Raw genomic sequence first — 25,633 nt, 5'->3', positions numbered from 1 at the left:
GATGCCCTTTATGAGCAATCTTTAACAGTATTTCGCTAAATGCTAACGGAGGAATAAAACATCCCTGTCTGGTTAACATACCATTTTCTCCAGACAACTCTGATATGACTTTTTGAAACGTTACCGTAGATTTCTCCCAACGTTTAACATCCTGGAATAATACATTTATTTCACTTCACTAAGTTGAGAATCTTTTTACTCTCCAACAACCATTCCTCCTCAGAAATTGTCAAGCATCGACAACAGCAATCACACAACAGTCAGACATTGGCATTCATGATAAACAGTCTGCTCTTATACTCTTACCCCCTGGAATATACTTAATTTAGAAAGAATACTCTTGCAGTCTCGGGATAAGATGTACCAACCCGAATACCTCAACACGCGCCTGTTCTACACCCCCACCCGCCAACTTCGTTCGTCCAATCAGGCCCTCGCCACAATTCCACGCATCCAGAGATCCACCATGGGAGGAAGATCCTTCTCCTACTTAGCAGCCAAGACATGGAATTCCCTCCCCACCCACCTCCGCCTCACACAGAACCACCTCTCCTTCAGAAAACAACTTAAAACTTGGTTATTTGATAAGTAAGCTCCCCCCTCCCTCAAGCGCCTTGAGACCCTCTGGGTGAGTAGTTCGCTATACAAATTCAAACTTGACTTGACTTGAACCTGGCTGAAGCCTTGCCTGTACCATTTCCATTCATGAGATAAATTAAAGATTAATGGTCAGTTAAGATATAAAATTAAATATATATCTCCTAATGTCTCAATAGACCACACACAAGCTAGAGCCTTATGCTCTATGGTACAATAATGTTGTTCCACCCCTTCAAGCACAGGAAAAATGAAACCCACAGCGCGTTCCTTATTGTTGTGTCTTTGTGTAGTGCCCCAAAGCCAGTTGCACTGGCATCAACCATGACATTACACTTAGAATGTGAATCAAAAGCTTTAAGTGAAGGGGCAAACACAATGAAATCTCAATTTTTAACAAAGGCATCTTCTTGTTCAGATCCCATCCTCATCGCCAAATTGCTGTCAGTAGACACCTGTCAGATGCAACGACTAAGATGCTAGAATAAACATTGTGCTATCAAAAGCGTTTAATGAAGAAGCTCCGTTGTGTCACAAGGAAGAGCAGAAACAACATTCCAATAGCCTTGCAATCACAAAGGTTATCTGGATATATTCCTTTCTTGCAAGACTTGATTTATTATGCACTTTTCTCAATATGGCCTTTAGGGTCTTGGCCGCAAACTTATAAAACTGCAAGGAATGAATATAAATATATATTTGGTTGTGCATTGGCACTTGAAGTAATTACTTGTGTTACTGGACTATTGATCAGTCACAAAAGGTCTAAATGAGGTGTAAATCTATACAAGTATCTTGGCTGTACGCGTACAGAATTAAGTGTGGCACACAGATATGTCTAACAATGTAGGGTATACACATCACTGGTTCATTCGTCGTATGGAACGTCATAGCTGATTTGAGGATATTACATGCTTTATTTTACATGCATCGTTACAAAGAGTAGTCATTGTGTAGACAGCTATAAAAGTCGCCATACGGTTGACAAGCTTTGCATCCTCGCGCTAGCATGAAACGTAAAGTTCTTGACTCACGTTTTTATGCGGATTCTGTTTTGGATACCCCAGTTCCCCTCCTGAATGAGGATAAATCAGGATTCAAGCAGGCTGGGCCGATCTTCAGAGTGAGGTTGTAAAAATCATGATTTTAAAACTAAAGTCAGCAATCGTAGTCCTCATGAGCTGTGAGGCTAGTGGGGCTGTTGGACGATCCGCACACCTCGTTCCAGACTTCAAAAAGTGCACTCCAGCTCCTGTCAGCCTCTTCTGAGTTGCAAGGTCTCCTTCACTGATGACAGCAGACAGACAGATGCCAGCCAGATTTTAGTTGGACTGTTGCATAGTACCCGGACACCACTACTTGACATTGACTCTAGCACGCAACTCCACCCTCTGAACAATATTGAGTCTGTGACCTCCTACCAAACAAATCTAATTCCGAGTTTGCTATTCAGCCCCCAAATCCTTCTTTTTATAAACCAAAGATATACGCTCAAGTCTCGTTCACACTTTTTTTATTTTTATTTTAATTTGTACAACTTCTGGTAAGGAAAATAACATACTTAGAAAAATGCTACATTACAGGACAATATATCTTGGGCATTTTAAATTAGTGTATATTTGTAGTAATATCAAAAAGCATGAAGAAATATTGCAATATAAATGTGGAAAATTGCACACGACAGTACCCCATGTTTAGAAGAGACTACTTCTAGCACAGACTTTAAAAAAAGTTACTTTTACATAAGATAAGAAGCTATTTGGACACGGGTCACAGTAAATTCTAAGACTGTAGACTGTAGCATTCGCCTGGCGGAATACACCATTTGATTAGAATCGACTGCCCAGTGAAGACAATCGCTGTCCTCGTATTTTATTGCAATGCCTCCTGGAGCAGACAGGAGCCATGAAATGACACATTTCAAGACAGAGCCCAGAAATGGCCTCGTAATTCATGATGTATTTGACCTTATTAGAAATAGAATGAAAATAGAGAAAGTGTATCACTATAATAATGTGCACAGGAGTTTACTGTATTCTGTCTTTGGCATATCATGGAAGAAAGATACAATCAACAGTACCTCACGTCTACACTTCAAATATCACGGAATTACACAAAACATTTCACAACCTTTCCACCTGGCAGTTTTTTGGGAGGAATCGTTTTTTTTTAAAAAACAACATTGCACGTAGTTTCATGATACCGCAGAAAGCCTGAAGGCAAAAGCCTGTACTTTCCGGTTTGTTGCCGACACTGTGATTTTGTTCCCGTAATCTTAACAGTGAAAATGCTGGATGCGGTCACCCATGTAAAAGTAGAGACGTTTTTTTTCAGCGAGCCTCTGACAAGATGCTTCATGGGGTATGGGAATCTTCGGTGGTAGGCAGGCACCCTCCAGGTCACAGATTTCAGACTTTGTATTTTTCTTTGCCAGTTTCATTGATAATGCATATATGCTAAAAAATGGAAAGCACTTGTGTCAGTGTGGGCAATTATGAACAACCATGTAGCATTTTTTAAATAAAATGATGCAGTGAATATGAAAAAATACATTATACACTTTAAAATCACCCACATTAAGTCTCTGACCACTAGATCAATTTCAACAATGTTTGATGTAAAAAAAACTACAATCTACCCCATATGGCATAACAGAAACTGGAAGGGTAGCTTTGAACTAAATGTGATGGACCATGACTAATGCAATTTCACGCAATTGAGTTTCCCAACTCATTCTCACCAAACATGTTCTGAAAGGAATATCAGGCAGGTACAGTGAAAATCCCCACATTGTAACTTATGTATGGTCTAATGGGTGTCTCAAAAGGGCAACCTGGGTGTGGCCCATTAAATTCTCTTAGAGACAGCCTAAAAGGGTTGTAGCCAAAGAAGAATAACTAAGAACCCTATACAGAAGGCTTGGCCTATGGATGGCAAATTCATAATTAGAGTCATTCTGGACAACATATAACTAAAATCAGAATGGTTGAGTACTGAGGCCCCATGCGTGACGGAATCGGTAGAGGACATGAGACAGTGGCCAGTGGTGGAAGATTATTCAGGCAAAACGTTCAGAGTGGAGACAAACTAAGAGGATTTGGAAGACTGCAGGGCTTTTGTGAAGCTATTGCTCTATCCACCATAAATAGGCCGGTCTGATGATCCCCATCATCTTAAACCTATACATGAAGGGCCCCGAGACTACTCACAGACAACAGTATCAAAGTTCAATAACTTGCCAATCTCATACCACCATTTGAAGGTCTCTTTTGAACCAGACACCCAATGCTTCAAATAGTACCTGCACCTCATTCATGCCTGGATATCCAAAACCTGACTGGAGCTAACCCCACAGAAACAGAACTCCTGCTATCTACCAAGAACACGAAACAACTAGTCCAAACCTTGCTCAATGACATGACCAGAATGGATAAGAACCCACACTTTCACCCAATGCCAAGTCAATCGGAGTCATGCTGGACACTGACCTTAGTCGCAAGGAACACGTTACCAAGAAAACCAAGAAGGCCTGTATCAGCTTGCTCTAGTAAATACAGAGAAACCATTCCTCCAGAAAGGCACTTCAGAACTGCAGTTCAAGCCCTCTTTTGCACCTCAATGGGGCAATGCTCAGCTCCTTGGCCTTCCAGTGCCTACAATGACCCATTAAGGGTATCCAACACTTTGTATCAAACCATATCAAGAGCCTGAAGAAATATGATATCAGTCCCTCCAAGATGGAATTTTGCTGGCTCATCTTGCCACTTGTACCATCTTCAAAACCAACAGCGTGACAAAAGCTAGCAAGACTTGTGCTCTTGGCTACCTGGCCAACAACCTTACCAACTCAGGCGGCTCACGCACACCAGCATCCTGAATACCACTGGACTGAAGATGAAGTGCCACAAAACAAGGCATCAAGCCTTCTTCCATCTATGCAACCAGGTTTTGGAACACCATCCCATATCCATCAAAACTGTCACAAATCGGCTACAATTTATGAAAGAGCAGAAAACACATCCCTTTAAGAATATCACATCATAGCTACCCCTCCAATCAATGCGGACTGAATCTTTGACTCCTGGCATTTGACCCTGTACCCGCTGCCATTCGGCTAGGTTCACACTATACAAATGCAACATACATACTTACATATTTACAATAGAATCAGTAAAACTCTGCCTGAACATGTTGCAACTCATAAAATACCCTTGTGATACATAACAAATACATAATATATTCACAATGTTGTACACTGCTCGTGCTGCACGGTTGTATACAATAATTACATTTGTGAAAATAAGTGAGATGCTTGAAAGGACATTATTACTAACTTTGTATAAATAAATATGTTTTCTCACTTGCAGTTTAGATATCTAAAAACTTATTATAGTTTAAAATATCTAAAAGCCTATTATAGATTAAAACAGTTGATACTGTAAGCAAATCCATTGGCAGCGGTCCACAGCAGAGCCTTAAAATGTGACATTCTTTCCAGTGAAGGCTCAATCCCAAGTTGTTGACGTCACAACATGTTTGCCACATCATGTCCGACGAACACTGTATCCATTGTTCTTTTTCTGTAGACATTCTCTTATTTTAGTTCCTTTACAGTGTTTGCTCGCCCTTGAAAGCCGAACTAGGGTCAAGCGCGATCATGTTTTACTTTTATTGCATGTTAAACACACACCAGAGAAGACGGTACTTACGTTGAGGTCCCGGAAGTGCTCGTTGTAGTCCAATGCGTAGCCAACTGCAAACAAATTTGGGATTTCGAATCCTGCATCTGAACAGAATACAAACATTACTTGCCAAACTGTGGAACAGAAAATATAAACTACCTAATCTGTGGATGTTAAACAGTAAAATGCTAAACTACAACTTCCGCGTGCATATCTCCTGGCCTGCATAATTATGTGCCTATAGGCGTCGTGTTGCTCTTTCATGTTACACAAAAAGCAACTGTGGCAAGGTGCAGCACGTTTTTATTTCTATAACGCAGTGGTGCATCGCTGAAAGTGATATTTACTCATTACTTTAAACACAATGATGAATCCCAAAATGCCCTCATTGCGTCACATAACATGAAATAAAAAAAGACATAAGAAACTCCACTCTGACTCCACATCATAATATGTTTTGCAATGCAAGATCAGATCGCTCGGTTTAGTCTGTCCATAAAAGAACAGTAATAGAATAAGCTTGCACATGTAACTACATGTTCGTTTTAAGTACTGGTTAGGACAATCTTTAAGATGCTGCACCCAGTCTAGAACTCTGTCCTGGGTTCTCCTGCCCACCTGGAACCCCAAAGGACACGTAAGGAGCCCCTCGGTGCTGCTGCAGAACACGGAGGAGGGTGAACGTGGGAGGCCCCCCTTCTACATGGCTAGTATGTTCCTGAGAGTCAGGAACATTTCAACAAAGCTTTCTGTAAATAGTTGTCTCTTACTCCAGAACTAGGCCAGAATTACTCTACTAATATTCAGACCCAGCTCGGTGTATTTTCTGTGAATTTAGCCTTACGCGGACGAGGGTGAGACTTACTCCTTCTCATGACGTTTCAGGAGTAAGGCATATTTTTGTCAAAGAGAAAAATGTTTCTAAATCAGGTCCAAGAATAAGCATATCTTACTCCTAAAAATTCATGAGCCACCACCGCAAAGGGCCGTGAGAGCGGACTTCAGGCAAAAACATATATTCACTGGCTAATTCCTCTCACTCCGACAATGGGAGAGACCCCGCCGGGAGCGCAAATAGTACGCCTCAGGTCAGTCTTTTTCACCTCACATGAGAGCAAACAGGGAGGTTGTAGTTTACCTTGTTGCAGTTGAAATATTGACCTTCACATATATTGTGACCATGATATGGACTTCAAAATCGTCAAGGTAAGTATACAATTAATTACCATAATTAACTCTGCTGTGACAATATTGCAGAGATGCTATGATTGTTGTCAGGATATAAAAGTAGGCTGATAGTTAGACCACGATACCGCGGTGCAATACTAACCGTGAGGGGGGTGCCGCTGGCTGTGGGCACCACTCCTCTCGCCCCCTTCCCCAGACTGGGGTATCAGAGAGTGGATGGAATCCCTGAAACACAAAGCGGATGCAAAGGTACTTCAAACCTATCTCCTTCCAGAAAGTCCACAGCTGAGCTTGGCACTCGGCCATAAAGCGCCCTCTTGTGGTGGGAAGGCTATTGTGCTCAGGAAGCAGACATCTCCAGGGAAGGGCCTTCTGAATTTTATAGTCAGATTTCTACCCATACAATGACTTGGCCTAGCACATGCGATGTAGTTGTGGAATAAAACATAACTCTCACAATTATGTTTCTAATGAAATTACTTCACAGACCGTAGGTTCCAACAAAGGTAAGGAATTCAGATGTTCGAAAAGCCAAAATAACCGGGTGCATAGCCTGGCAAATAGTTTTTTGTTTGTTTTTTAGACCGATACATTTCTCTGAACACAACATCCCCTATGAACTATAGATTCTAAGTAGCTTGCATTTGTGATTTTGGCTGGTTAGTGAAGCTCTGCAGGCAGCACAAGTTACCAGAATTACCCAGAAACAATAGACAAGAAACTGTAATATGGTACCCACCCTACTGTGTTAGAACAAATACGCTTCCACCACGGATAGGACTCTGCAAATGCTACGCGAGTTGCAAGCTATCCAAAATGTTATGTTTTTACAGAAAATGCTGGACCCCCTTCCATCAAAAAAATAAAAAAAGGTACAACAGTCACTGCACATCTGATAACAGAAGCAGGAATCCTGCAGCTCAGCTAAGCAAAATGCATCCCATGCACACCAACACTCCCGATTTAGGCAGAAGAGTTGTGAACAACAAATTGTGTTATTTAGTCCTTCTCTCACTTCATCCCCTCTAATGCAAGTTAATCGTGAAATAACATTTCCCTGATTTTCGCCTCTTTAATTCCCGGTCTTCGGTGTTCCCTAATGTTTGCATAGGAGTTCCCTGGTGAATCAAACAGAAGCGTTAAGATACATCACAACCCCAGGTGAAGACAAATGAGATAGCCATAGAAAGAACCAGGATAGGGTTGTCCTCTCTGGCATGATGGTATAGCAAGACCTGACACGCCCTGGCCTAGGTTTGTCCTTTGGTCTACCTCAGTGCCTTAGGTACCATGAAGTTCAAAATAAACATACACAATGAGCCTTGGAGTGCTGTTGTGTAGCAGCAGAGGGTATTCAGGGCCGGCTCTAGGCATGTGCAAGCTGTGCACCTGCACAGGGCCACCAAACCCCAGGGGCCACCACGCCAATATATATCCTTAATATATTAATCCTCTGAGGATGGATACATATTTGCGTGGTGGCCCCTGGCAGGGATTTGGCGGCCTCTGGCTCTGTCCCAATTCTAAACTCCCTGACCCCCTCCCCTCTTTACTGGCCTGCGCGCTCCGCCCCGCCCGGACCCCCTCTTCCGGGCCCCCTACCTACGCTCCCTGCCCAGGGCCACCATGAGCCTAGAGCCGGCCCTGGGGTATTCTTTGGCATTATACCAGTGATGATGAAAGTGTGAGACTCGGATGCCTACATGGTCAGTAGACAGCTTGGTAGACAAGAACATAGCAACCTTCGGTATTTAAGTGCAACCTGTTTTAAGATTGCCTCAGTGAAAAAATTGGAGGGCTTTGAAAACCCTCTTGCTACTCCAGGGCTTATACACACACACACACATAGATTTTGCAAACAGCCAAGCTTCTGAGGTCAGCAGTGTAATTCTTGCTAGGGGTAGGAGCAAAATCTATGAACATTTGTGGTACTCATGTTTGGCTTGTGTGGGAAGCCAATAATATCTTTGTCTGTCTGTAAATAAGTATGCTTGACCTGCACCACATTCCCCATCCTACACCACTTCCTACCACTTCACCTCTTCCATCCCATCCCTCCCCCTTTTGGGCACAACTATTTACCAATTGATAATTTTCATGCAATGTATACCAATGTGTAGTTGAGTACTCTGTGAATAAATAACATTGTACTCCTAACTTTATGGATATCTCTGAATCTCTTTTGACTTGTGTTTGATCTGTCCTCCCGTTCTGGGACCCCTCTTACTATAATACTGTATACCCAGGTCCCAGTGACTTCCTTTGGGTGACCCTACCTTTGTAACGCACTTCGAGCAGGCGCTGGCCTGCGAGGTCTTTCTTTTCCTTCTATTCGATTAATTTGTATTTCCCACAATGGTGGACAGTGAATTGCTTTCTTACACAGAGGATTATATTAATCATTTACTTCAAAATCCAGCCAATAATTTTTTTTCATCTAACACGCCAGTCATTGACTTCTGGGACCCCTCTTACTATAATACTGTACATCCAGGTCCCAGTGACTTCCTTTGGGTTGACCCTACCTTTGTAACGTGCTTTCTATTTGCTGGCTTTATTTCTTTTGGGCTGTCCAGCTTGAGTTGTTCTATCCAGTGGAGCATCGCTTGTTTATTGTATCCATCCGAGTGATCGTTTTTTGTAAACAGGCCTTTAAATCAATCTTGTTACATTTGCTGTGCATTCACAGACAAAGGTCAAATTACAGGCTCCGTTTTACGAGGGAGCATGGTGTTTACTTTTCTTTCTCAGACTTCAAAGTGAGAGATTGTTTTTGATAATCTTCCTGTGAAATGAAAGGCTTTTTTGTAGCACACAACAAAAGAGAACTGTGCTGATACATCAGAATAAGGAAAGTAGAAATTAAGTAAATGTGTTTGTGATTCTTAAGTGAGGGGGAAACAAATATTTGAATATGCTTAAAACACATCAATACACTAACTGATATTTCCACAATTTATCATTTGTGCGCAATAAAACTGTATGTCAGTGCAACTGTAAATGTAATTTCAATTGAAAATGAGCTATCTGTAATGGCAATGCCCTCCCACACCCTGCATACTCCATAGTATGCCACTCTATTTTACACCACTACACAACACCTTACTCCGCTCTATGCCTCTCTACTCTACCCCATGCCACTTCACTCTACAACACTCCACTTTACAAAATCTTACTCTATTCTATTACACTCCACGTAACTCCTCAACATGGCACTCCACGTTAAGACGCCACACCTCTCCGCTCTGCGCCCCGCCACTCGATCCTCCTCGATCATTGTAACACCCCTCCACTCTACACCCAATCTACTCCACTCCACTCCAATCTAATCTACTCCAATCTACCCCACTCCACTTCACTACAATCTATCCCAACCTACGCCACTCCTTTCCGCCCATTCCACTCAGCTCCATTCCAATCTACCACACTCCACTCAATCTAACCCATCTACCCCACTCTACTCAATCCCAATCAACCCCACTCCACTCCAATCTATCACACCCCCAATATACCACACTCTACTCAATCCCAATCAACCCCAAACCAATCTAATCCACTCAACCCCTTTCAATCTAACCCACTCTGCTCCAATCTACCCCACTTCACTCTGCCCCAATCCACCACAATCCAAACTACACTACTCCAGCCTACCCCACTCCACTCCAGTCCAGTCTACCCCACTCCATTCCAATCTACCCCACTCCACTCTACCCAATCTACCCCACTTTACTCCAATCTACACCGCCCCACCCCAATCTAACCCACACTGCTCCATCTACTTCACTCCACTCCATTGTACTCAAATAGACCCCAGCCTAACCCATTCCATTCCAATCTACCACGGTCCAATCCACCCAATCTACCCCACTCCACTCAAATATACCCCGATCTATCGTAATGTACCTCAACCCACAACCGTCCACTATAACCCACTCAAATCTACCCCATTTCATTCCTCAAGTGAAGTAGGAGTCCACTGGTGTGCCCTAGAATGAGGCCCTAGAGTGCCTCCATGCTCCAACAGAAATTGTTTGGCACACACATTTGTTTGATTTATAATTTTCAATCTAACCCACTCCACTCCAGTCTACCCTACTCCCCCACTCTAATCTACCCAATTCAATCTACCTCACGCCACTCAAATCTACCCCATGCAACTTCAATCTACTCCAATATACCCCACTCCAATCAAAGCCACGATACCCCACTCCAATCTACCCCATTCTTCTTCACTACAATCTACCCCACTCCAATCTATGCCACTCCCATCTACACCACTCAACTCAGATCGACCTCAATCTAACCCACTACATTCCAATCTACAACACTCAAACCACCCAATCTACAGCACTGCAATCCTCTACCCCACTCCAATCTAGACCAATCCGTTCCAATCCAACCCAACCCAATCCGCTCTAATCTACCCTCATCCACTCCAATATAACATACTCCACTTAAATCTACCCCAATCCACCCTACTCCACTCCAATTCACCCCAATCCACTCCAATGTACCCCACTGCACTCCAATCTAACCCACTCTACTCAAATCTACCCAACTGCACCCTAATGCAAACTCCCCAAGCAACTCCATTCTACCCCACTCTACCTCATTCCAATCTTCCCAACTCCACCCACCCCACTAACTTTTAGTCATGCTGAAGAGCAACCACACTGGTGTACAACATGGCTAAAACACATTGCCAAGGCCAATCAGTCTTGCATAGGCTAGACCGATTGGCTTTACCAATGCTTGTTTTGCATACTTAAGGTAATTGGTGCACACTATCACAAAACGTTATCTGCATATTCTGTGGAATGACCTTTCTATGTTACAGATTGAAAATGCAGCGAGCCTGTATGGCAAAATGATCAGATATTAATTCTAGCGAGGTGTACCTCAGCATGACTGGTTGTTCGGAAGACTGGGATTTACATTGTTATTCACTTTGCAAGAACTAAGAGCACCTTGGGAACTATTAAAAAGAGTGGAGTCACTTTGCATGCTGCAAATGAGAAAAACATTTCTTGGTCTCTGTCCGTGACTAAAGGTTTGTACATACGCTCTGCTGTAGAGCCATAATGTTATGAAATTCCAAGGAAGCACGCATTCCTGCTCGTATTGAAATTAAGTTGCAAATATCTACTTATGGGTTTATACTGTAACTATGGCCTAACAACCAAACCCAGGACTTGAAGGGAGTCAGTTTTTGGAGACATAATCATTTGAGTGCCGTGGTTTTTGGCACAAAAAGGAGCACAAGACTAAGGGAAGACGCTGGGAAACATTTGCAAATGAAAGGTGCAGTAAAATAAAAATGCACGGGGGTTCTACTAGTCACAGAAAAGCTGCACAATGTTAACAATGTCCTAAGAAATTGAATTGAGAAAAATAACTGCATATGCAATAGACTAGAACAAAAAACGATATTAACCCAAGAAGGTTAAATGTATTCAACCACAATTTATGTCATCCTCATAATAAGGTTTTTAGGCGTTTAGCAAATGTCTTCCTTCTTATTCAAGAGACTTAACACATTCTTTTGTGCTCTTGTACTGAATGAGTATATCGGCCCTGGCCAGACATTTTCGCGCCTAACACTCCAACCTGCTGTTCCACATTTGGACGCAGTCCAATATTATTGCATTTCCTTAAACTGGCGGAATTCACCGGATTGGTTCTTTACACTGGCCGGAGATAGAAAAATTCAATAGCAGCTATGGAATTAGGCCCATGTGGGTGAATGCCTCGCCTACCAACAAAATTAACCAATAACCACGCACAACTCCAGTTATAAACAAAGTACAAATAGGTACACAAAAAATTGTAGTGGAAATGTACATGATACTATACATAATTCAATAATATGCATCTCATCATCCCAACGTCTACCTATTGCATAGTAAAGTAATGAGTTAAAGAAAACTTATAACAAACCCTGTAACTATTTAATGTCTTTGCCTTTACTGATCATGTCACAAATCTCCACCAAATGTGTCTAAGAAAACTAAAGGAAGTAGCCGTTAACGCCACTTTAAAAAAAGTATACAATTCTTTCCCTAAATTCAACCCATTAGGTGCTTTGGTAACCACTGGCAATGTACCTAGATTCCGTTTGCTTGAGTAATCGTTCCCGATTGCCCCCACTCAAGTTTGGGTATGCGTCAATCACAAAATATTTAAGACATTGGATGTCATTGTTATGGTATTCCATTATGTGGCGAGAATATATATATATATATATATTTTATAACTTGGGTGCCACTTGAATCTTCACACAATTCCCCCCCCCCAAAAATTATTCTTCTACCCGGCTCCTTCCTAAAACGTTTAGGGATTATATGTCAAGAGAGGGCTAAATGCGTTATCCCCATTCATTTTTCCATATGAAAATTAGATACAGCTACAGCCCAAATGGCTGAGCAGAATTACACCAGATTTATGAGGAAGCTAGATCTTGGTCCCGAAATCGTGTTTTTTTCTATTTGGTGTAAAGCCGTACAGTAGTTTTTCCATAATTAAGGCTCAAAAACATAGACAATGTAATGCTGTGAAGGATCTGCGAACCGGACAGCACTAGCGATAAGATCTGATTGGATACCACTGTATCAACAAAGATATGAGGGTAGCCATTTAGAAATCATGATTCAGTACCTTGTCCTGAAAATAAGGTTAAAAGAAAACATATAAGGGGGCAGGGTAGGGATACCTTGCCCTCCTACGCCTTGTGGGGGAGGGTCCCAGAAACAGAAACTAGGTTGACTATTTTTAAAAACGGGTGGGGTCTCATGCATTAATTCCCCCCACCGAGGTGGGCAAGTGCTGGGGCAGCTCAATGTATGTTTTTAGGGAGGAGAGCAGGCAGCCACCTCCCTGAGCCTTTCAGGACCTCCTTCCCCAGGGCAGATGTGTAAATAGGGGATACTTGGCCCACCTCCCCGAGCTACTGTATAGCCCCAAGGGACCCCATCCTCTAGGGATGGCTCTGCTGTGGTGCCTGGATATGTAAACATGGGGAGGGGGCATGCCGCTCCTCTCCCTGAGACTTCAACAGGGCCCCGGAACCCCATCCCTGGGCTAAACATTCAATCCCATCCCCCAGGGTTAACCTTCAAATTGAGGGAAGGAGTGTGTGGGGCGCCATCCCCGAGCCACCTCATCGCACAAGGGACCCCATCCACCAACCACCTCTGTTGCACAGTCCCAGGGAATCCAACCCCTGGGACACTGTAGATTCCCTGCCCACGCATACGTTTCTCCCTGCCCGACACACTTGTAAGTAGGGAAATACTGCTCTCGTGGAGAGGGAGCAATGACGGCTGAAAGGATGCAGCTTGGGGCTTGCACACTCGCCATGCCTCATTTATTACATTGGTCATGACATGTTCCTTGACATCATTGAGAACATCACTGCAAGATCTGGCATGACTTTAATGACAGCATTACCTGGAAGGGCTCAAGTTACAGTAACTTGAGATACCTATAACTGGTGAATTTATAGATAGATAGGTAGATAGATAGGGGGAGATAGATAGATAGATAGATAGATAGATAGATAGATAGATAGATAGATAGATAGATAGATAGATAGATAGATAGATAGATAGATGTATGTGTAGGCCGAGAAATTCACATTAGCTTTGGATTACCAGAGCTAAGGTTCAATGCTAAATCATTTGGAAGACGTGACTTGGGTTTTTAAATGCCACAAAAATGATTCAGCCCTGCACTCCTGATGCAGCAAACTCAACAACTGCACAGAAAACACTAATGCTGGATAGCAAAAGCCCAGCATCATCAGCATCAACATGCAGCGATTCCTACATTTACTCACTGTACAGAGGAAGAGAGAGGCTGTTGCCCTTATAAGGAGTATCGTGAACCTGTGGAAAAAAACTCTCATATTCGAAACAGAATTACAGAAACCAGCATGAGTGTGGTGGACTGCCGCACGAAACTGTGATCGTGTTAGGAGCACAATGACCTGTTGACTTTTTCAAAAGCACCAAAGACAGGCGAGGAACCCAGGTTTTTCATTCCGCTGTCTGTATCCCAGCAACTAGACTGCATGGACTTGTTACCTTCCTCACGTGTCTCTAGTTAACACCTACTAAGCTCCAATGGGATTTACGGGCAAGATCGTGGGTGCCTTATCACAGAAAATGTGCATTTACACTTGTAAATGGATTTACTTGGCTAGTAAAATCATACCCATCAGTGGAGGCGTTTTAAGGCATGGGCAAAGTGTGCGCTGGCCCAGTCTTTTTTTTAGGTGGGGGGGGGGGGGGGGGGGGGGGGGGGGGCTGATAGAACCAGCTCTGTTCTGCAGAGAATCTCTCCCCGATGGCCTGAATAATTATTAAATAGGTGTTTTAGATACCGTTATCCTTTAAATCTTTTTTTATGTGGGTGATGTGTGGGAGTCTATTACAGACATTTTGCAGAGAAATGGGGTTCGGTTTCATGCAAAGTCCATTAAAAAAGTTTCTTTTAGCTCAAATCAGGATCTCATATATGAGAAATGGGAGGATGTCACAGAGATTAGTTGTACTAATATTAGTGAGCTGCTGCTCTGTTACAATATTGAAAACACAAATCGCTACCCCATAATATTAGATGTAAACACATTTAGAATTTGGACCAGTGGGCCTGTGAACGGTCTGTGACGTAGCCAAAGAGGGCATGAAAGAGCGGAAACTGGATCATAAATGCAAGCCTGTTCGGAAAAGGGACCCCCAAAATACGATTGGGCCTTCATAATCCTTAACTTGTCCCTGCCTGTATGGTGTTACTTTACATTAGATCTGCTTATACATGTGAGCGGACTGGGGCCATCCCAGCTCAGGGAGCCGAAAAACCTGTAAGCTTGTGGGTATCCACAACCATTCTGTAACCACCTTCCAACCCCAGATGCAGTGGGGCATTACACATGTCAAGGGGAGCCCTAAATAGCCATCACGGTGGGAAATGGGACGAGAACTTGTGCAAAATGTGTGAGGTGCATACAGGAAGGTTTTTTTTTCTCCAGCTTGAAAAATATTCCCATGGAGAAACTAAAGACAAAGTTAGTAAATGCATAGCCGTTTGTGCATTACAGTTGCATGCCTAAATGTACACTGAATTTTTTTGTAAATGTTTACAGAAGGAAGAACATTATTCAGAATTCCATACAGAAATCTACTCAGATCAAAGCCAACTAGAGTGAACATTAACCTTTTTTGAGACTCTAACCCCCATTGACTAGTGAAACAGGGAAATGGTTACGTCTACAAAAGAAAGCTGCTACACATAGGCTAGACTGCAGGAGACCAGGACCTGGGGCACGCTCCGATATCACGTAAAGAGCCATATCATTTCAGGTATGTTTCCGGTGCACTGTATATTCCCTGGTGTATGTTTAGAGGTCTGCCAGAGAGTAAATTATAGATTTAACACCACCTGACCGTCTTTGTAAGAGATCAAAAGAGCGAGATTTCTGAGCTTAAGAGCCTACTCTCACCTGGGAATTAGAGGCTAATTACTGGATTAAGGTTACAAAATTGGAGCCACAGTTTAGTGGTTTCATCGCCGCAAACATGTAATGCCAGTTTATCATAGCAGACCGAAAGACCTTCTGTTGTTGCAAGGCTCCAGTGCACAGCTCCACAACCAGTGGCAATTTGTATAGCAATGTAACGAGAATATAACCTTTTGCAACGCAAAAACAATATCTCTCCTACACATATTTGAACCTTTTTTTCTCCTTCACGCACAAAACCCATCTTTGGGGACGATTAAACTTAATCCTGACAGCAAAACTACCAGCTTTGCAAGGCTCCGCCTGTTTCCCAGTTTACCATTTCGCACAGCCCCTGACCCAAGTAAACATACCATGTTCTACTCACTCGGACCACGATGCTTAATATGTCCTTCTCAATTCACACTCTACAGCTTTGAAAACAAACAATATACTTATTTTTCTTAGATTTTCACTCAGATGTATTACGTTGCAATGAAACCTGGACTTCAGCAAATCCTACTTTTTGAAATTACATAGTAGTATATTGTGCATGGCAAGGAAACTATTTAATCAAAAAGGCATTTTAATTCTGGGCAAATGCACATATTTTAATTTTATTCAAATAGTATGCTGTTTTGTAAAGACAATCTGAAACAAAACAAGCTTCATTCAGTTCCTCAATAATATCACACAGAGTGCAATGCAAGCCACGTGCCTTAGATGTTCATTAAACTCTGGGAGGTGTGAATTGTGAAAGGGAAGGTAGACATTCAATGTGTCTTCCAATGGGAAACCCCGTCCACAGTTACAAAAACGCTAAAAGATGTGCTCGTCCTAGAAAAATAGTCCATATGGGTCTTTGTTGTCTTTGACCGAGTCCTTTTGGTATCTTGCTTGCCGCCAAACTGTGGAACTCTCTCCGTGTCCAGATTCGCCGGCTAGATCGCCTGTTACCCTTCCGTAAGGCCATCAAAACTTATTCCCCACGGTATAGCCCTAGCTCTATACTGACACTGCTGCAAGCGCCGGGACACTTCTTCGCTGAGGCAGCTGCGCGCTATACAAAATTACCTAATAATAATAATAATAAGACATCTGTAGCCTGATGTGTTTATTTTGTAGGTTGTTTGCCATGCGGCCTGAACTGCCCTATACATGAGGCAGAAAGATCTGAAGGGGTATCTGGAGGCAGTGAGGGTTGTGTTTTTGAAAAACAGGATCTCTTTAACGCAGCCATATGGCCAGCCAAGCTCCAGCATTTTGAAGGTTCCCCATTTTTTTTTCCTTGACATCTTCTCATACAAAATGTTTGCAAAGTTCAAGAGCCTACCAAGCACCTGATGGAAATTCTTTGGAACAACCTACAGTGTCTTAGAGACTTCAGTTCAAGTTCTTAAATTAGCCACTGTTACTGTGCTTGTAACTATGACCGAGTATCATGAAAGTAAGACTGGACATAGAGGCTGAATGTCCTGTTCAGGTTATCCACTGAATATGCAGACAATCATGCAGCAGGTTAGGCTCTCCTGCGGACATTGCTTTTCTAGGACATAATACTTTCTACATTAGAATTCATCTCTCGTTGTGGTTCTCCTACCAGAAGCCCTTCCACTTCAAACCCTATACCAATTAAACAGCACTTCATCCAGTCCCAAAAAGATGACTCCTGGGCAGGCTGCCTGTGGTGGAAGTGCTTCAGGCAGCTTTCAGTCATCATAGGGAAAAGCACACTATCAGAGTCTCAAACTGGGATTGCCATAGTGAAGACTCAAAGATTTACTGACCGTGACAAAGGCTGATGATACATAACTATAGACAACAAGCATTGGCATAGCCAATAGGTCTCACCTTTGGGACCTTATAAGTATTTAGCCATGCAGCTCAGTATCCTGGGTGAAACGAGGTGGAACGGAAATCGAGATGGGGATACACACTGTGTCACAGAGACAGTTCTATGGAAAGAGCCTGCAAAATCAAGACAGGTGGAGGATCAGAAACAGGTAGTAGGAAAGAGGTCAACCAAACCACGATGTGAAAGAGAGAAATATGCTCTGAGCCAAAGTGGGACAGACAGGCAGAAGTAGAGGGTGCCATGGAGATAAAGGCACAGGCAGGTAGGGGCCAGGAGAAAAACAGGGGCATAGGTAGTCAGATTGACAGGACTGGGACAACACAGAAGAACAGACCCAGGGAGAGAAACAGGCAAAAAGATGGAAGAGGGACATAGATATATAAGGAAAGACAGACATATGGGCAGAGTGATACACACATACAGAGTCAGAGGGATAGGCACAAAGACAGACATGGGAGGAGGGAAAGTGAGGGTCAGACTCACAGCCCCATTTGTTCTCTCGTTCAGTGACGTTTACTGTAAAGAGATAATTCCATTTAAAGCACCTACTAAGAGCAGAGGGTGTGGAGAGGTTAACGTAATGTAGACCCCTTTATTAAGTACTAGCAGGCCATCCCGACGTTGTCCGGGTATGAATTGCTGCCGGACAGTAGTATATTGTTTTGTAGGATTTCGTTTTGATAGCATTTCTTATCTGTGACAGGCCTGTCAAACGCTCCGATTCACAGTGCACTGCTGATGTACTTAAGAGTGCGCGTTCAGTAGTGTGTGAACTCTAGTTTCCCTACTTTATTTTTCCTTGCAATATTATATAGCGCGAACTCAACATGGCATGAGCACAATTTACATTACAGAAGAAGACATTCATTTGTAGTAGGCACGGGAAGACAAAGCGATTTGCCTGGAATCACAGGATGTTGAGCTCTTGCCAAGATTCGAACGTAGCTCCCCAGCTCTAAGTTCGCAATTCTAGAACTTGTGGCGGGAGGTGTGTCTAAAAGTGTATGTCGGTGCTGGCTATCAATGAGAGAGACCTGTGCATTTTTCAAATGGGTGGTGAAAAAATATGAGTATGTTGCTGGAGATGTGGGCCGCTATGACACCAATGTACTTACCGGGGGAGGGTAAACACCCATTATTCTGCAACTTTCATTACGAAAGTACCATGACTCCATAATGCCATTATAACGCATGGCATTACATTTTATATGCTTTTCCACGCATACATTAACAGCGAAATTCGTTGTAGATGCATGAATGGTAAAAGCATGTTTTTTTAAAAATGTTTGGATAAGGTAAGTATGGGTATAGGGGAATATGTTTTGGGGTACTGAAGTATATGTTTTGGGGTGTTTGGGTAATTTAAGGGTTCAGATATAGTTTTGGGTTATGGGGTACAGGGGTAGTTTTAGGGTTTAGGGATAGGTATGGGTTTTGAGTACAGGGGTATTTTTAGGGTTCAGGGCTAGGTTTGGGTTTTGGGGTATAGGGGTATAGGGGTATTTTTAGGGTTCAGGGGTAGGTTTGGATTTAGGGGTAGAGGGGTATTTTAAGGGTTCAGGGCTAGGTTTGGGTTTTGGGGCACAGGGGTATTTTAAGGGTTCAGGGCTAGGTTTGGGTTTTGGGTACAGGGGTATTTTAGGGTTCTGGGGTAGGTTTGGGTTCATCCATAAAATTAGTCTTATACATATTAAAGTTAAGTATGATACAGCTGTTTTTTTAAAACAGCATGGAGGCCAGTATTGCATATTATGTGACTCGCAGTTTGCACTCTACTCTTTTCAATAAACAGAGTTGAGCAAGAGTGAGAGCATGGAGGAGCCTTGGCTTCTCTAATTATAGGCCCTCTACCCTCACTGGTGCTGCCTTTAAACTTCTTCCGCGGTGCGGAAAGCAGCAGCAAGGTATACCCCACATAACTTTATGGGAGCACATCCACGTGGGTCCGCAGTGGAAGACGCTATTGTGAGGCAGCCTCCAAGGGAGGAAGTGGCCACATCGAGGACTCACCCCAAAGCTGCTTCCTGGGACCCCGACGCACCACCGTGAACATGATGAGCAGACACGGGGAGAAAAGCGGATTAAAGGCACAGCCCCACACGCACCCACAGAAGCGCCCCGTTGTAAATTAACTCCATGGATGCTTATGACGAGCCCAGCTCGTCATGAAGCACAGTGGAGCTGTGCTCATGACGAGCTGGGCTCGTCATAACGGCTGCACCACTCCCCCGTGGGGCGAATTCACCACCCGTGCGGGCGTTCTATTGGAGTGGGCGGAGTCATGACAAGTCCAGCTCGTCATGAACCCAGCTCCACTGGGCAGCATGAGGAGCTGGACTCGTCATGAGCCCCGCTGCGCCGCACGCGGCCCCTCCCCCCGCACAGCGGGGGAATTACCCCCGCTGCGAAGGGGTTAAGAAAAAGTCACAAGCAAAAGAACGCGAGCAGAAGAGAAGTGATGACAGGTAGCAATACAGTGGGAGGGAAAAAAACACGGGCCACATTTACAGCATCTTGAGCTCAGGCATGATGAAAATCAGCATCAAAGAGAGAGGAGACAATGGATCAGAGTAAAAAAAAAAAAGATACTGAAGACAGTACAGTAGAAGCGTCCCGCGAGTGGTGCGGGGACGGCCAAGTGGGCGCAAAAGTGGACTGACTAACATAACTTCATTTAGTTTTCATTTAAACTGTGTGTTATTTTATATCTAGTTACCTAAAGGTGAAAGACCGAAAAAAGTGACAGAATAGTTAGCGCTTTTTTTAGGCACGCCTTTGATCACGCCCACTCGCCCCACCCCCATTGGCCCAGCATCACAATTACCACACTTTTTAAAATGCACTTCGACTACTGCATATATGTGATTGGTAAAAGAGGTCTCTCCACTCATGAAAGAAACAGGAGGAAACTGGAACAACTATTAAGAAACCATACCTCTGTGTATTATTGCCACTTCATCATTACCAGCGACACCAGAATTCCCTTACATTAATAAATACAACAAATAGCGGACAGCACACAGTGGAACATTTGTAATTGGCTTTATCCTTCTGCAGCCTGCGCTGAATCAAACTAAATCACTATGAGAATATAATAATAAATGTCCCTCTTGATAATAAAATAATTTAGACAAAAAATAAGCACACCTGAACTACTGAGAGTAAATTAGATGTGGACTTTACGATGACGAATTGGTTAAATGCAGTCACAGTCTTGATTTCCAAGCTCGGTATGAATGTACATTTTCAAGTTTTTTATGTATCCTGTATCTCGAGGAGGCTGCAGATAGCACAATTTGTAACTTTAGTGTTGAAATAGCACAAGGGGCACCCCTATCACTGACCACTTAGCAGAATGACTTTCCAGCATTATGCATGGGTACCCCACTCGAAGATTCAACAATAAGATGCAAAAAAAAATGTAAACCAGGAAAATGGCGGAAAGCTGAACAGGCTAAAAACTCAATGGTTTAATCTACCTCTAACTGGAGAGTGAGATTCACTCTTTAAAGTGATGAATTTCAACTCAAGACACTCAACACTAAAGACAGTACAGTAGAAGCGTCCCATGAGTGGTGTGCGTGCGGCCAAGTGGCGGCAAAAGTGAAAGCAAACAAGCAGCAGCTGTTTTTGCGACCCGCAGCAGCTGTTTTCAAGCACACTCGTGCTTGTGATGCCATCCACGTTGCGGGAGCGAGCAACTGCCAATTAGCATGCGCGCTGCTGCTTGCTCCCGCAAGGTGGATGCCCCTACAAGCACGAGTGTGTGCTTGAAAGTGAGCAGACTGATGGCTAAAGGCCCTCCTAGAGCAGCGCATATGCGCGGCCTAGGCGAGACCTAAAAATGGGGTAGATACACTCTTATTTGACCTCTTGGCCACAGTAGGAGGGCTTTGTCCCACTCCTTATAATTGAGGAGATGAGCTATGAGAAAGCGAGATGGGGTGCCCTCAGGAGGCCAAGGGAGTAATGCGCGTGCTCCACTGCAAAGGTGGATGCAAAGCTGGTGCAGTCAAAAAGTTTGGTAAGAGCTGCTCTACAAATACCTCTGGTTTCCCCATATTGGCGTTTCCGTAATACTGGAGATGCAGATGTTGTTCCTACGGGACCTAGCCTCTAAATCCACGTTCTTAATGGCAACTTGCTTGAGAATACATTCCATCTTATCCAAGCGTTTCAGCACAGTATCTTTATGGATTATTTTTTTTTTTAAAAAGTCAAGATGACAACAACAAGGTATCAAAGAAGCACATCATAGGGATATATCCAAGATATATTGACGAGTAGAGAGCACTATCATAAGTTACCATAAGGAAAAATATCGCAAATCAACATGATCATTGCGCTTATTGAAACATAAAAAGAAGAAAACAGAGCCGTAGTGCATAGATAAGGCAAATGTTACACTGGGATGGGAAGGGGCCAGAGAGTGGCAGGAGCAGGGGAGCCCAATTCAATCTGTAGAATTGTGTTCAAGGGTACATAGATAATCTCGTAGGGGTTGCCAAAAGTCTCTAGGACGAGATGTGAGGGGTAGTTGGGGTGCATACTCCTCGCTAAAGCTATCACAATGTCATAGGTTTAAGTCAGTCTGAAGGGGTAGTAACCCTGTTACTGCCCCAGTGGACCACAATATCATGCTAGGCCAACAGAAATACTATTGAGACCAATTGGTGCGTGGAGCTTGGTATATACATAGAGCGTTCTAAAAGAGGATCTAGTGTGATCAATGCACCGGCCAGGGCTGAGACATGGGTGAAAACAGTTGCCCAATACACAGATATCATCGGGCAGGTGCATGTCAGATGAACGAAATAAGCTTACGGAGCCAGGCATTTGAAACAATGGTCAGACCGTGTGGGATCAAATCTGGCAATATCAGAGGGAAAGAGAGAGGCGAGATGTAGGAATTTGAAATGTAACAGCTTGTGTCTGTGTTTAACTGATATGCGTTGGGTCTGTGAGCAACAGTAAGATCATATTTTATCTGAGAGGAGGAATCCCAGATCCACTGCTCAGGCCTCCCCCGTACGTGTGTAGTGGTATTAGGTCTCATGGCAATGCAGAGGCAGTATATTCTGGGGATCATCCAGTCATCATCACAGTCTAATACAATGAGCGTTAAGGTGAGAAATCCTCTGGGGCCAAGGGGTAGGACGGTAGGAGAGATCGTAAGGTGTCATATATTCGCTGGAATACAAAACGGTCCATGTACAAAACATTATGGAAGCAGGGATTGTAAGAGTATTGCAAGATGTCCATTGGGGAAAAGGTCCCCTAGAGTGAGCAGGTTGAGGTGGCTAAGTGTACGCTGTACTAGCTTTACATGCATGAGTGGTAGCCAGGGGGGGGGCGTGGCTTGGATGCCGAGGAGGTAGGCAGCGTGAGCTCGGAGCTCCGCGCCCGATCCCGGAAAATATCCTGAAAATCTGATCGGACCCCGACGTAATTGATATCATCCGACACTGGAAGATACCACGGAGGGTCCGGTGCCCACGGAGGACGACGTCGGGCCATTCCTGACCCGTTATTCGACTTCGAAAGTTGGACTCAGGCGCGAAGTCTTCGACCTAAGATGGCGGCGGTGGCATGAGACACGGAGACGACGGAGTCGCCGGACCGGAGCCCCATCGAGAGCTGCTGCCTCTACAGTTAGGAGGTGTTCGCGGTTGCATCGCACCCCTCCCTGGGTGGTGGAGTGGACCTCGGGCGCACCTCGGGCGGTGGCTGGGATCCGCCCCTTGGTAGTGGAAGCGACAGCATGGCTATGGCCCTGTGTTGATGGCCCTGGGCCTCTGAGCACGACTGGCGCCATCCGGTCTAGCGGCTGATCGGAGACTCTGCTCCCTAGAGACAACCTTGGATCCGGAGCCCTGAGCGGCGCCCAAGGCACGGAAGGGACAGGTCTTCCCGCTGCAGCTGCAGGGGACCTCCCTGAGGACGAAGCCCGGCAACGTGCGGAGAGAGAGCAAGGACAGAGTTGGAGGCCATCGCTCGTGCCGGCCCAGATGGGGAAGCCAAAAGGGAAGGGAGATGGTGCGACTGATACAGAGGCCGCGGAAGGAGCGGATCGAGACCAATCGGCACTGCGGATGCAGGATCGTATCGGTGAAGGCGCAGATGTCGGAGGTGATGGACCGCTTGAAGGTGCTGGAACGGAGGGCCGAAGATGCGGAAAACCGGAATAGGCGCAACAACGTACGCCTTGTGGGCCTGCCGGAAAAAATCGAAGGCGACGATATGGTGGGCTACCTCGATAACTGGTTGCGAACGGAGGTGGCACCGGAGGGACTGTCCCCCTTCTTCTCCCTGGAGCGAGCGCATAGGGTTCCGGCGCGCCCACCGGCCTCAGGTCTCCCTCCTGGCCCAGTGGTGTTCAAATTGCTCCATTACCGGGACAGAGACTGGCTTTTGCAGAGGGCGAGAGAGGCAGGGCCCTTTCAAGTGGACAATAGCAGGGTCACTATGTTCCCGGATTACACCTTTGAAACGCAGCGGCTCAGAGCGAACTTTCTGTCCCTTAAGCGGGAGCTCCGTGCTGAAGGCATCAAGCACTCCCTGTTGTTCCCGGCGAAGCTGAGAGTGGTGGTGGATGAACAATCACTTTTCTTCACGTCCTCTGCGGACGCTTGGACCTGGTGGGACACTTATAAAGCGGGAACGGACGGTGCTAAGGCCAGGGAGGAGGAGGCTAAGGTGGCACAACCGGTCAGGAAATCCCAACGGATTAGAAGGAACCGCAGGAGAACCGGCAAACCTTCGGTGTCGCAGACGGAGGCGGAGAGGCAGGCGGCTCTACAGGCGGTAGCGGACTTATCCAGGACCACCAGAAGTCAGTCCGGGAAGGGCACGGACTCAGAGGGCCCGGACACGGGCTCGGAGACGGGTCAATCGGAATTTGGCGGGGCCCGGGGCCCTATTGTGACACCGCAGACTTCGGAGGAGATACTCGAGGCGTGCTGACCTGGACTAGTGGAATGGACTCGCTGGTTGGACACCGGGGCACTGGGCCCGGGGCAGTGGAACGCTGTGATTTGAGGTTTTGGGGCGCTATAATGTGGGGATTGTGGGGTGGAGTGCGCGGGGTGGATTTGCTTTGAAAATCTATTGCATCGAGCCACGCCTTACTGGCCCCTAAGGTCACCGCAGTGGAGACTGCGGCCATTTCTGCCTTTCTTTGAGGGGTGGTTGGGAGTGTTAGTTTGGATGGGGGTACTTCCAATTGCGGGGGGGCCTGTCCTGGGGGGGTGGGTGTTGCGAGCAGTTGGGGTTGCTCGGGGGGCAGTTGTTGTTGGCGGGGTTTGGCTTCCTGTTGGGAGAGGGAGGGTGGGTTGGCCCGTGGTCGCGGAGCACATGAGGACATTGTTCTTTATCGTCTGGTCCGGTTGTGTGGGGGGGGATGGCTAGTACCGGGGCATTGAAATGTGTTTCCTGGAATGTGCGGGGTATGCAGTCCATGACACGCAGGCATAAAGTTCAGGCATACCTCAAGCGTAGGGGGATCCATATAGCGTTCTTGCAAGAAACGCATCTTAATAAGCAAGAGGGGGCTGCTCTGCAGAGACGCTGGAGGGGGCGGCTGTTTCACACGACGTTCTCGGCCTTTGCGAGGGGGACACTGATTTGGGTACGGGCGGGGGTCCCCTTCCAGGTAACAAAAACGTTGGTGGACCCGGAGGGCAGGTATGTGGCGGTGGAGGGGAGGCTGAGGGGCAGGGTGATATCTCTTTGCAATGTGTACGCTCCTAATGTGGATCTGCCCGCATTTTTATCTACAATCTCGGGCAAACTGGCGGGTTATTTGGCAGGGCCGGT

At 45.0% G+C, this 25,633-nt stretch overlaps 1 protein-coding gene across 1 annotated transcript in view; it reads right to left on the bottom strand.

Moving 5' to 3' along the window:
* Positions 1–2,093: 2,093 nt before the first annotated feature.
* PRTFDC1 (phosphoribosyl transferase domain containing 1) overlaps positions 2,094–25,633 on the bottom strand; it is a 212,852-nt gene continuing 189,312 nt past the window's right edge. The window contains exons 8-9 of the mRNA XM_086941661.1: positions 5,307–5,383; positions 2,094–3,053 (exon numbers count right to left, since the gene is read on the bottom strand). Of these exons, the coding sequence (XP_086797787.1) occupies positions 3,006–3,053; positions 5,307–5,383 (125 nt within the window). The 3' untranslated portion in view covers positions 2,094–3,005. The remainder of the gene's footprint in view (positions 3,054–5,306; positions 5,384–25,633) is intronic.

The sequence above is a fragment of the Lissotriton vulgaris genome, chromosome 10 (genome assembly GCF_964263255.1).
Source record: "Lissotriton vulgaris chromosome 10, aLisVul1.2, whole genome shotgun sequence".
NCBI lineage: Eukaryota > Metazoa > Chordata > Amphibia > Caudata > Salamandridae > Lissotriton > Lissotriton vulgaris.
Note: the sequence above shows the minus strand (reverse complement) of the source record. Positions and strands in the feature narration are given on the sequence as shown.